At 34.5% G+C, this 13,999-nt stretch overlaps 1 protein-coding gene across 3 annotated transcripts in view; it reads right to left on the reverse strand.

The window, feature by feature from the left end:
• Window positions 1–432: 432 nt before the first annotated feature.
• LOC128868750 (glutaminase liver isoform, mitochondrial) overlaps window positions 433–13,999 on the reverse strand; it is an 87,190-nt gene continuing 73,623 nt past the window's right edge. For 2 of the 3 annotated variants that reach the window (XM_054111210.1, XM_054111211.1), the window contains 6 exons: window positions 8,045–8,284; window positions 7,675–7,932; window positions 6,862–6,977; window positions 6,458–6,738; window positions 3,830–4,576; window positions 433–3,681 (listed from right to left, as the gene is read on the reverse strand). In XM_054111210.1, coding sequence (XP_053967185.1) covers window positions 3,559–3,681; window positions 3,830–4,576; window positions 6,458–6,738; window positions 6,862–6,977; window positions 7,675–7,932; window positions 8,045–8,284 — 1,765 coding nt within the window. In that variant the 3' untranslated portion in view covers window positions 433–3,558. Of the gene's footprint in view, window positions 3,682–3,829; window positions 4,577–6,457; window positions 6,739–6,861; window positions 6,978–7,674; window positions 7,933–8,044; window positions 8,285–12,708; window positions 12,739–13,999 lie in introns of all 3 variants that reach the window. The other variant, XM_054111209.1, reaches the window with a different exon arrangement.

Raw genomic sequence — 13,999 nt, forward strand, 5'->3', positions numbered from 1 at the left:
TGGTGTTGCTCTGAGGGAGAAGATTCGAGGCATCGCGCCGACCAACGTAATCCGCAAGGTGCTTGAAAAAAGATGGACCTCGATAGGGGCACAAGAAGGCGAGCCTATAGCATGAAAGCTGGCTACAAATATAGTGGATCCAGTGAATAGCATTGGTCCTTTATGGATGCCGTTCTGGGCCTTCCCGAAGTAATGCAGAAAGTAGTCGCGGGCAGGGTGTCTCCGCAGAAGGAGAGAAGTACGTTGGTCACAATAAACCGTTGAAGTCGCAGTGTTAAATAGCCTCATACAAATAATAATAACACATCGGTTACATCATATCGCAAACCCAATCGAAATGGGTTTCAAGAAATGGGTTGGCAGAAAAAAATCATTTTTAATTTTATGAAGATATTTGTTATGATTATGAATCCATTGGAAAAAGAGATACACTTTATTTTGTCACTGTAGTATGTGCATTTTACACTGTAAGTATTTTATTTAATATATATTTGTAAATATTTTGAGTGATATTCAAAGCATAAGTACAGTACATTTATATAGTTCTACATAGAAATATATTTTTTATTACTTATGCAAACAGCCAAATACAGCCGGAGACCACATCAGCAATCGCTATAAACTTTCATAAACGACAATAAAATCTCGAAAAAACAGTTACAAACTGCAAACTTTTTCATAAAACTTTTATAGGTATGTACTTTTGTAATTATCTCTTTATATATAAGTATATTTTAAAGGGCCATTAGGTAGGTATTTCGGTAAGTGATTCATATTTTGAAATTTGCATAAATGAATGATTTCTAACAATATTTGTGTAAACGAGTACAAAGTAATTATTTATTTTTATTTTTTCTGTTTAAGTAAATGCCACAACATTATTGATTACAATATCAGAAACAGGGACAAAATTAATGAAAATAATTTTTGTTCTATATAAAATGTGTATGCATAAAATAAATACATAAATGTAAGTAAGTCACTATTTTCTACATAGAAGTCGAATGTTATTGAAGTCTACCAGAACAGAACAAACTAATCACAGCTAAAATATGGTAGTTGCTAAAAAATTAAATATTTAAGGTTTTTGACTTTTGTGATTTGATGATTTAAAAAACTTACGTCTAAAAGTATACAAACTGAATTCATTGCAAAACATTATTATGAATACAAAGTGCAATAAGTACATTTTTCGATGAATTGTAGAGATTTTTATACTTGGACATTTATTGAATCTATGTACGTAATTGACGAATGCGCAATTTCTTTTAAACTGGCTTGTAATTGCAATCAGTAATTTCATTCATTTCCAATTATTTTGACTGTAAGGTAAAAAGAAAGTTTTCAATAATTTAAATGTTGTAAAACAAGTTGTGCGATCAGATTTTGCGGAAGGCCTTACTAGCAAAGCTTTGTTAATATGGACCATGCAACAATATTTTTCGTTTTTTTTTGTTTTTTATTGGATATTTTCGATAGCTTGCCAAGTGCTGATAACGAGTTCAGCCTCAAAAATTTTATATCACGAAATTATGTTGGGAAAGATTGGATTAAAGGAGTGAAAAAGCCTGGTGAAAAAGCTCAATATGTAGAAAAAATCCGCTAACGAAACAAAATTGTTACGCGTACTAGATTTTCATGAGCTTTCACTGCTCGAAGCCAATGAAAGCTCACTTTATACGCTGGTGCAGTCAAATATATAAAGTTACAATTAAATCAAAGCTTTATGTCCATTGACGCTCGCTATTAAATTTAATGCTGAATATTCAGCACTACAAAAATAAAATAATAATAATAATAAAAAAAATAAGAATTTCAATGCGCTTTTGAAGAAATTTTTTACTCTATAACTTAGTACTAAAATAAGTACTTTGTATTCAATTCACTCACAAATTCCAGTGGCATTTTGTTTACTCTCTAAGAATTGAGAAACTTGAAGGCTAATTTTCTTTCAAACTATTTTTTTTTTTAATTGGGAAATAATACGAAATTTCCTATGCCAGGCGTTCGTGTTAAACTTCGCAAATTTCATCGAATTTAATTGAACTCTTATCAGTGATAAAAATTATGTTGCATAGTGTAATAGTTCTGTATGTATTTGCTTCACATTTCGTTTAGCAAATTTAGGAAATTATACAAAATTTTCAAGACCAGAATTTCGGGTTAAATCACGCAAATTTTATCGAATTTAATTAAACTCTTATCATTAAAAAAAATATGTTGCATAGTGTAATAGTTATTTTTCTGTATGTATTGGTATTTGCTTCAGATTTTGTTTAGTAAAGCTAGGAAATTATACAAAATTTCCTAGACCTGACGTTCGAGTTAAGCATCGCACATTTTATCGAATTTACCTTAACTCTTATCAGTGAAATAAATTATGTTGCATAGTGTAATAGTATTTTTTCACATTTTACTTTGGGTAAAATGCTGCAAGTCAAATATTATTGTCATTTTTTGTCATATGTTTGTGTAGGTTTTCAAACGCAAATTTAAGTACCGTTTTCGATAAATCTGCTTCATTATCCTTATTTTTTTATTAATTTTATTGTTCAATTATGTGCTTAACCAAAATATCATAGTTTTCATTTTATGACAGCCGGATTGCGCGGTAATGAATCGAGTTTATGCCTGCATTAAACCTGTTTTTAGACCCTGTTTAGAGTCACATAATTGAACAAATTTTAATTTTTTTTTCTTTTTTCACAACTATATTTTTTTCTCAACTACAATTTATAGGAAACAATAGCCGGGTTTTCACTAATACATTTTATAATGCATTCAGACAGTCTGTCACAGCGCCCAGTCCGTCATCGAGTGAAAAAATTCACATAAAATCGCTTACATGAACAACTCGTTTGTTTAGCCTTCAAAAAACTCATTGCCATTAAGTTGTCGAAAAATTACATTTCAACGCTTTCATTGATCTATGCAAAAATTTCCACTCTACTCCTGAGCGCCAACACTAATTCTAGTCAAATCTAATGGATTTGGCTCAGTATTCGACTCTTTAACACATTTCACCCGCTAACATCGAGTATATTCAAATAAACAGACAAAAAATACGTATATATAGTACTTAAGTAAATATCCATATGTTTGGCAGCACCTGCACTGCACGAGCACTACGTACATACATAAGTATGTACATAGTCGTTCATTGCACAGCATCTGCTTAAGTATTTAAAAAAAAAAGTTTCACTAGGTATGAGACCTCTAGTATCTAAAATTACTGCTACAGCACTAAACTATAAATAATTTTGTAAATAAATGAAATCAAGTCGTACACTAGTACATATGTATGTATGTATAGTATTATGTTAATATGCATATCGAAGCGAAGAGCTGCTGCATCTTCCGAAACTCGGGAGTGCGTTGCGTTAAGCGAATGAGTTTTTTTAATTTTTTTTTTAATTTTTTGTTTTTTGGTATATGGCGAAATGTGGGAGATTCTCCATGAATCGTTTAAGTCATTGCCTGTGGCATGCGTGATGTGTGTTGATGGGCGTGTATGTCTGTTGTGTGATGACAGTAGGCGTCATGCATGGCGTGGTGAGTTTATAAACCGGGTTTGGTATTATCACCAATACCGCTGGTGCTGCTCGTATCCGAAGGTATTGGACTAGCAGTGGCGCTGCGATCGTATTCAGAGCTTGTGCTATGATTGGAGGTAACAATTTCCTACAAGCAATAAAAAAACATTCAAGTCAAATGCTCTACATACGTAAATATATGCAAAATTTGTAGAAAATAAATTTTAAAAAGTATGCAAATTCAACTCTTTTCCCATATTAATATTTCCATGTCCATAACAGCTCTTCAAACTCACCTCATCCGCCTCGGTATTCTTAACAATCGCCTCTGGTGTGTGTGCTTCCGCTGCTTCAACCTTCTCTGCCCATTCCTTCAAGTACTCAACTATACCGAAATGGCCGAAGTTTTCCGCTTCATCTATAGGTAAATTACCCCAACGATCTTTTGGATTATGTGGCACCTGACAGTGCTCCAACAAAAACTTCACACAGTCCAAATGACCTTCGGAGGCGGCTAAATGTAGCGCCGTTCTGCCATCGTAGTCGGCCAGCGTGATATCCATGCCGGAGAGGCGATGACGCCGTAATGCTGTCACATCACCACTGGCCGCCGAGAATAGCAGATTAACAATTGACAGTCCTTTGGTCTCGTAACGATGCTTGCGCGGATCCTTCTTATCCGACGCATGCTTTAGATTGTCATAGCGATGGAAATTGAAGACGCTCACCAACTCCTCACAGAATTGCACACCACGCACACTATTGCCGAGCTTGTCGAGTGGCGGTGACCATGTGAAAATGCCCATCACATTGGGAATCACTAACATCATGCCACCGGATACACCAGATTTGGCGGGTAGTCCCACTTTGAAGGCGAATTGACCGGAATAGTCATAGGTGCCGCACGAATGCATTATGGAGAGTACATCGCGCACCACTTCGGGACGTAAAATTTTCTCTTCTGTGGTAGGGCAAATGCCACCGTTCGCCAGTGTTGCGGCAATGACGGACATGGCTTCACAGGTTGTCTCCATGGAGCAGCACTATGTGGGGAGAGAAAAAAAAAGAAAATTTGGATTAGTGATGGTAGACGCAAAGTTAGTGAAGAGGTATTGAATTTTTAAGGTATATAAGTAGTCCTTTGTAGGTTTTAATTTATGCGAAATCAATTCTATTAATTTTCTCTTAATAATACTTGCAGTTATAACTTATCAAAAGGAGACTAAAAAAGCAAAACCCTTTGGAGTATGACCATAGGTATAGGGTAAATTCCTCGTATTATAATAATAATAATAAAAATTGGCGCGTACACCCTATTTGGGTGTTGGGCCGAGCTCCTCCTCCTATTTGTGGTGTGCGTCTTGATGTAGTTCCACAAATGGAGGGGCCTACAGTTTCAAGCCGACTCCGAACGGATAATTTTATTATTAGAAAAATGTTTTTTCTTATTTTTGGTGTTTCACCGAGACTCGAACCTACGTTCTCTTTGTGAGTTTCGCATGGTAGTCGCGCACCAACCATTTGGCTACGGCGGCCGCCTCATACACATGCTGAATATATTGTGAAATGGAATGTATGAAACCATACTATGTAGAATGTCGGGATCCCGAAATTATTTATTTTTTTGTACTGAAATTTGCAGAACTCGGGTAAAATTTATTGCTAGAATAAATCCCGATATAGTAATCCCGAAAATTCGGGACAAAATATAAAATATAATTGAAATAAATACAAAAATTTGAAAGTTATTGATACCCTCGCACCTAATAAGAGTTGTTGACGCGCCGGGACCACGAAAATTTAAATTTTGTTTTTATTTTTACTGAAGTTTTGCTGAATTTAGATAAGCTCAGGCGAATTTTAAACCGGATTAAATCCCGGTATGGCAACCCCGAAAATTCGCGACTAGTTCAAAACGTCATTAAAGGAAATAGGAACATTTGAAAGTTACTGATACTCTCGCACCTAAGAAGAACTATTGAATGCATTGGCATGGTGAAGTTACCAGCATTCCGGAATAACGAAAAATATTAATATTTCTTGTTATTTTTACTAAAGTTTTGCTGATTTTAGAAAAGCTCAGGCAAATTTAAAACAGAAATAAATATGGGACTAGTTTTAAAATTTCATTAAAAGAACTGGAAAATATTGAAAGCTATTGCTTCCTTGGAGATGAAGAAGAAATTGAGTCGGTACAACACCTCCTCTGTGCATCTCCTGCACTTCAAAGAAGCCGTGCCGAATATATTGGCGATTATTTCTTTGAAGATCTGGGAAATTTACAAAATGCCTCACTAGAGGGACTAGAGACCTTCTTAAAAAGAGGCAAGTTGTTTAAGCAACTTAGCGAGGGCTTGGACATCAAGTGCAGGTATCAAAATGGTGCTTAGGGCTACCGAGCATCGTGTCTTAGACAAGCCACCTGGCTAAACTAACTTAATGATTTGCACCTTCAAACCTTTTTGTATAATTTGTGAAACAAACTCGGAATCCTAATCTCAATCCTATTGAGAAAATCGATGTGTGCGCGATACTATAACTCAATGGTAGTAAATCTGCATTTTCAATTTTTCACCATCCCCATTTTTTGTTTAAAGGAGCGCAAAGTTTCAGTTCGAACCTAAAATTAAAAAAAATGTTGCTAGTTCTAGACAACTCGATATCAAATAAAGGAAGAATGTCAAGATTCATGTCTAAGTCATACAATTTTATAGAGTTTGAATAATTGTTGTTGTTTGAAGAAAAATTCTGAGCAACTAAAAACGCAGATTTACTGCCATTGAGTTAAAGCGTCGCGCACATATCGATTGTTTTATGTGTGCAAAGTACTGTTACACAATGTAATATAAGGCACTGAATTAATTCTTATATATAGTACATACATATATGTTTAAGTACTTTGTTAAATTATTTTCCTGACTCACCTGGAAGTAAAAGTCCATCACCTCTTTGAGATTCGTACGCTTTGGATAGCATTTATTTTCGCGCATATAAAAGCCCAAAGCATAATTACGATCTGCTGCTTCACGCTCCGACAGGAACACTGCATTATTGAAACTAATATTCTCACCGCCTGACAAGCGCTTGAACCACTGCAATGTATAGTCAAACTTTTCAGCCGCCGTCATATCTGGCTTGATTAACGCCTGCAGCAGTGAACAGGTCAGAATGGCGCCTGCATTGATCATAGGGTTGTGTGGCTTGTCTGAAGTGAAATAAACAAAAACAAATCAATGAAATAAATTTGTATAACATTTCACATTTATAAGTAATTTCGCCACTATGCAAACATTGCAGCTACTATTATGTAATTGTTTTTCAAACTTACTATTGTGATCCAACACCAATTCGTTGAAATTGCGACCACTTGGCTCTTGGCCTACATACGAGTGCACCACCTTCGGTCCCAGCTTCTCCAAAGCAATGGCGTACGTCAACGGCTTGCTGTAATTACAATTTGTGCAGTGATTTAAATCGATTGAAACAATTACGAACCTTTACATTTAGGTTTTTTTTGCAAAGCAAAAAACAAACAAACAACACAAAATGGGTGAAGTAGTAGTCGAAGGTGAGATAGGTGATGCAACGACGATGACGACGACGGCAATAAAGGTAGTGGGGAATCACGAGAGTCTTCAAACCAGTGTCACAAACATTTTTCACTTTACGCCGATCAAATGGAGTTTGTTCGGGCTTGAGACGCGTTTAGATATACGAGTAGTAGTTACAACGAAAACCGTTGTTGTTAAGACAAAGGTAATGTGCATCGAGTTTTCGACTGGGACTCTGGCATTGCTCACAAGCTCACGCCAAGGCGAGCAGCGAACAGCGATTAATGCTCTGAAAGAAGTGTAATTAATTCAGGGAACATTGGCAAGAGAGTAATTATGAGTGTGTACGTAGGTATACATATGTGGCGAGCGCAATGAGCGCTTTCCAACGTCTAGTGCAGAGAAGTGCCGGCCACTCTAAGGCAAACCTGTTCCGATGCGCAATAATGACGACCGCTTGTTGAATTACAGCAGTTGGTATGTAGGTATGAACGGCAATGAACATCACGTGAGTTTGTTAGCATACAATTAGTGATAAACGCTTTCTTTTTGTTGTTTTGTTGACATTTTGCACAGACAGAGAAATTTACCTGCAACTCTGCAAAGTGAACGGTATTTCCACATCGCCAATAGAGTAACGCTGACCATCGATCGTACAGATGCTCACACCCCATGAATCGGAGCTGTGGCGCGCTAATTGAGGTATATAATCGGCTACATTGCCATCGGTATTCGTCTTACACTTCCAGTATATATCTTCGACATCCTTAACGAAGCTCACAAAATCAGGAATGATGAATTGTTGACGAAAAGCTTTGGCAATCAAAACGATGTTTTGGGCAACGACACTACACAATTGGCATAAAAAAGAAGAGAATGAAAGAGATAAATTTTATTGATTGAACGCGAACAAACACATTTCTATTGATTGCAAAAATGTCATTTTTTATAGGTACTTACGCCTTGAAAGTTTCACGATTCAGGTTTTGAGTTTCGGCGGACGAACCAGTTTCATAGTTAGACAATTTGTGCACCTTCTTCAGGTTTTCCATCAATTCACGTATACGTGGGTCGCTGCGCCTGATGCCGGTCGTCTTGAGTGCGGCCAAAAATTTGCCCATCGAAATGAGACCCGTCTCTTCATTGTAGAACATATCAAAGAGCACATCTTCGGCGTTGCGTTGCTCCTGCTCGCGATGACTATTTCGTTTTATTTTTTTGGCAGAATAGAAGAATTTTCAAATCAATATATGAATTAGCAAATTGCAGATAACTAAATGTACTTATATTTATCGGGCATTAGTTAATAACTTAGTGTCGCAAGCTAGCAAAGTGAAATGCTGTTAGTCCCGTTGGCACATTAGCAAGGAGCTTGTGTGTGTAACGCATGCACACCTACAAGCGCATGTTGATGCCGAAACGGGTGCAGATTGTACAATAAATATAATATTTATGCATAGAACCAATAAAATTTCTAAAAATGTTTGTATGTAGTAATTAGCAATAAAATCTAAACAGCTACTGTAAAAACGAACATGGAAACGAGTAACTCAATACATTGCCTATAGGCATAACAAAGTGTTTATGCTTGAGCAGAGACTAGAAGAGATATGCCCAAGAGCATGTATTCATAGATCATTTTTGCATAAGTACTTAACTACCATGAGACGAAGCTACTTATCGTAATGGCCATATGTACTACTACTCACACATACCAATCGTATGGTGAATGTGGGTATGTATGAATGCATGTATGGATGTGTGTATGCTTGTTTTTTTAGGCATGACTAGCACTAATGAAAACTTGCAGCAATTGGTGCAAAGCACCACACAATAATTTGACTAATTTATCTAATGAGTATCTGAATGAAGGTGGTAATAGGCGAGTAAAGATGTTAATCAGAGTTCTACCTGCATTATGCCGCACGTGCGATTATACAGTTATATGTATGTAATGCAATGGAAAATTTGTAAAACATGTATTCATACTTTTTATAACTATTAATAATGCACATACATACATATATCTACGTTAGGGTGGCTCACAAAAAAAAGTTGCGGGTTTTTTATAAATAAAATTATATTTTCCAAAAAATCACCTCATTTTGCTGAAGAGTTGAACCTTGAAAGGTATGGATAAAATTCTTTAAAATTTTATCAAATCAAATTAATGAGATTTTTGAAAGTACTTTCAAATTCGTCTATTCATTCAAATTATATATTAATACTTTTTCGAAATATTATATTTTGGTAAAAGTCTTAATGTAACAGATTTTAAAATTCGCATGTAACACAGTAACGTTGCTTTTTGTTGTTGTATGGAGAGTGATGCACCCTAATAAATATGTATGTATGTATGCACCTCTAAGTACAAATTTCCAAAACAAAAGTGGAGTTTCAAATTTTGTTAGGTTGGGCTAATTGCCTTCGCACAGAGGGAGTGTTTCAAAATGACTGATTGATGAATTCGAAGAAAAATTGTTCCGCTTTGCATTTATTATATTTTTTTATTTATTTCAAGACGCAAAGCTAAATTGACAAATGACAGTAAGAGATATAAATCGTTTTCTTTTAGACAATTAGAACTTTTGAAAAATATATCTTTCAGTAAGCTGAAGGCCATAGCAGCCATAGCAGCCATAGTTTTCCTAACTAGGCTTATAATTGTATTTGTAAGCCTTGTTAGTGGCAATAATAATAATATCTGCAAGCAACTGTCATTTGTCAACACATTTTTTTGACATTTCTGTTGAGTATGCACTGACAATTTGCCACACAAAGACTTACGTCCGAAGTACGTTTACGAATCTCGGAAACTCTTAGGACTACAAAAACTTCCCCCACATTCGTTCACCGAAGTAACTTATTTCTAATCGATGTATGCTAACATAAACTGTTATTGATAGCGTTCATAATATTATGGCGGTATTCTGAAACTGTCCTACATGCTTAGTATGCCTAAGGAGATATGTATTAGTAGAAACGATATTGTAAATCTATGCGGGCATCCTTCATGCTAGAAGTAACTAAAACGATCATTCTGAGAAATATCCAGAAAGCTAAAAAAACTAAAGGCACCATAAAGTAAATTATACATAGTTTATTTACATACGAGTAAATAAGAATATGTAAAAGAAATAAGACTTATAAAATTATTGAATTGAGGGCGCTAGGATAGCGATAATTTTTATTTTTATTTATTTTTACTGAAGTTTTTTTTCTAATTTAAGTAAACTCAGGGAAATTTAGTATCGAAATAAATCCCTATATTATAATACCGAAAACTCGGCACTATTTATAAAATGTCATCAAAAGAAATTCAAACTTTCTCAAGTTAGTAATACCCTCACACCTAAGAAGAATTATCGAGTGCATTGGAAAGTGAGATATATGAAACCGCAATAGTACTCCTATGTCGGGATCCCGACAAAAATTTTATTTTTATTTATTTTTACTCAGGTTTTGCTGAATTTAAGTAAACTCATAAAAATTTACTCTCAAAACAAATCCCGAAATTCGAGACTATTTATAAAACATCATTAAAAGAAATGGTAGCATTTAAAAGTGAGGCATATAAAACCTTAAAAGTATACCGAGATCTGTAAAATGTTTATTATTTTCTGGTTTTTTTGCTAAAGTTTTGCTGAATTTCAATAAATTAAAGGAATGTTAGTATCAAAGCAAGTCCCGGCAGCACTGACCCGAAAATATTTTATTAATATTTTAAAAAGTTATTGATACCCCCACACTAAGAGGATGCCGACACCACTGCATAAGTTATTATAGTCGCGAGCCAAATTTATCAATTCGGCGACGTTTTTAACAACTCGGTCCGTATGACGGGTATGGAAGAAATTGAGGGAAATATCTTGAAATACACCTAGAATCGGGTAGAAATTAAGTAACTGGAATTGAGGGAGTTTTTTTCTACTAAACGTCAACAGAATATCGATATATTCTTATCACTGAGTATGACCTGAAAATAGATTAACTGATCAACAAGTGGGATCTTTTATCCTCATCATTGCCACTTAAATGTAATCCATTATGAAAAACGTTTATATAAAGTTTCGATTATCCAGTTCTTGGTCATTTTAAGTGGCTTTTAGTCGCCAACTCTTTAGATGAGAAGCCCTGTTTTCCGCGAGAATTTTTTAGCTTTAATAAATTCAAACAGTTTGGTAAATTTAGATCTGCCCAAGCCAACTAAAATAAGCAGCTGCAATAGTCAAGTATTTACAGTTTAGTGCGCCTTCTCTCAGAAATTAAGTAGCAATAAAATTTCTATAGTAACTTCTGAATCCTTAATGGTCTATAGTACGTAGGCACGTTAGTGCTAAATAATAAAATGAACAAATTTTAGTACTTCGAACATTTTCAAAGACACATTGATAGCTTCTACATACGGGCTGAAAATAACTTTGAGATACACTGCGTTTAATAACTATAGCACTACGATTTATTTACAAGTTTTGGCAATTTATTTACTTCCTAATTAATTTTAATGGTATTTTTATGGAAATATGGAAATTAAGGAAACTCTTTAACTTGCAAAAACCACACAAATACAATTAATAAACTTTTTTAATACATTTTTTAATAAGAATTTTAAGAAATCTGCCGAATATGCAGTTTCATAGAGCATTAAATTTTGGTCTAGAAAAGTGTAAATCTTACGTGACTTAAAAATCGCGTTGATTTTTTACAATTTTTTTCGTTGACGGCGTTAGGTGTTTTCTTTTAAATAAAAAAGTTTCGAGAAGCAAATGCACAAACTGCTAACAAAAAATAAAATTGTCAAAAATCAACGCAATTCTTCAGCCATTTCAAACTAACATTTCATTTTATCAAAATTTATGGGGCAATAAAACTGCATACTGAGAATTTTTGTTAAGATTCTAATTAAAAAGTGAAATTTAGATACAAATTTAACTTATTTTTTTTCAAATTTTTATAGTTTTAGAAATCCATTTATGTATGGTTTAGTAGGATAATAAATTATGCTTATTTTGACTTGAAATATTAGAATTAAATAACAAACAAATAAATGGTCAAGTCTTGTAAATAAGGCCCTGTACTGTAGTTGTTTAGAGCAATGCATAGAATTACTTCTGCCGCTTAGGTATTAGGCCACGGCATTAATGTTTGCCAATGGTATAGCCAAAGAAACGTGATTATTTCTGTAAATCTGCTGTTAAAACAAATACATACATCTGTATTTTAAACTTGTTTGTGATATATTATTAATTACCAACAACAATGCACTTACTGAAGCAAAATCTATACAGAAAACAAAAACACTTGAAACTAAAAATATGAAGAAATGTTAACATGAACCAACAAACACACTCATCAACATTCGAGGAATAATATATTAAAAAAAAAAATGCAAAACAAATATGAATTCTCAAAACTACATACATAATTAATGCAGCTCGGATTAGCAATCATTACAACAACGAGATATAAAATTTGCAATATTACGCAATGAAGATAAATGATTATTTCTCCGATAATGCATCGGAAATGTATTTTATATATTGTTTTGCGATGTGTGAATATAAACGAAATTACTAAGAAGAAAATTTTCGAAAGTTTTTTTTTTCTGATTTTTTTTTACTCACGGTCGCATGGATAAGAAACGCTTCTGTTGGCTACAGTAGCAAAGCGAATTCGTAGTGGTTGAAAAAGAAACAAAAGAACAGAGTACATACAAATATTGGTGTTATAAACATTTGAGACCAGACAATTTAAATAAATGAAACCAATTTATTGGAATATTACTTTGCTTCCAGTTACATTTGTTTATATGCTGTGGTTTTATGCATTAACATATATGTACATATGTATAGGTTATGTTATATAAATACAAATTTTCAGCTTGTCTGTATGGAGCAAAAAGCCATGTGAACAATTCGATATTGCTTGACAACGACTTAATTAAGCAAACATTTATGAGAAAGAAAAAATAAATTTAAAATGAAAATAAAAGCTAAAAATTTGCAAATTCATGAGACAGATTTCAGAGGAATTAATTTGTGCTGGAGCCCATATACCTACACATATTTGTACGAGTATACGCATTTGTAAATGGCTCGTGCCAAACAATGATTAAAACACCACAATCAGCGAAATGGTTCAAAAGTTCAAATTTTACTCTATAAGTTGTTGTTAAACATCCCACAGTATGTACATATATAATTTTATTACTGTTGCTAGTTAATACTGGTGGAAACAAATTGAGCAGCAATATAATTTGTCCATGCAAATTTTGGTCAGTTTCAAAATGACAAATTTTTTATACGAAAGAAAGACGAAGCATTCCCTCGCCAGTTTCGAGCGCACCATCAACCAGCGCAGGGCCCCAATTACCGCTGGGCTCTTGGTGTAGATATTTACTTTCCTTATAGTTACTACATAAGTAGGTAACTGCTTCCTTGGTTGCGGCCACCTCCGCTTGGAGCATACGTGTGTCTATATTGACCAGTCACCACGAGGATGAACTTAAAGCTTCTGACGATACTTGAATGCCCCTCCCAGTCTGATTGTGGCACGTACAGCGTCAGTTTTGGCCGCCTCGTTCACACGTGCCACATTTAGCATTGATTTAAGTATAAATGTAAGAGTGGTTCGAAACGTCGCATTGACAAATGTGCGTTCTTGGAATAAAGCCTACAGAGCTAGTATTGGATACAGAGCTAGTATTGACCTGACGAGAACAATCGGACAACGAATATAGACTCAGCAACCTCAGAAACGTTTATAAGCATTTTAAGAAAAATATTATTCAAATCAGTCAAAAATTGTCTTCCCTAGGATATTTGAAAAAAATTTGTCGAAAAATCCCTATTGTGCGGCGCCCGCAACAGTATTGGCTTTATAAAATACTACTCTAAGCGAGAGGTCCCATATTTT

The sequence above is a fragment of the Anastrepha ludens genome, chromosome 6, assembly GCF_028408465.1.
Source record: "Anastrepha ludens isolate Willacy chromosome 6, idAnaLude1.1, whole genome shotgun sequence".
NCBI lineage: Eukaryota > Metazoa > Arthropoda > Insecta > Diptera > Tephritidae > Anastrepha > Anastrepha ludens.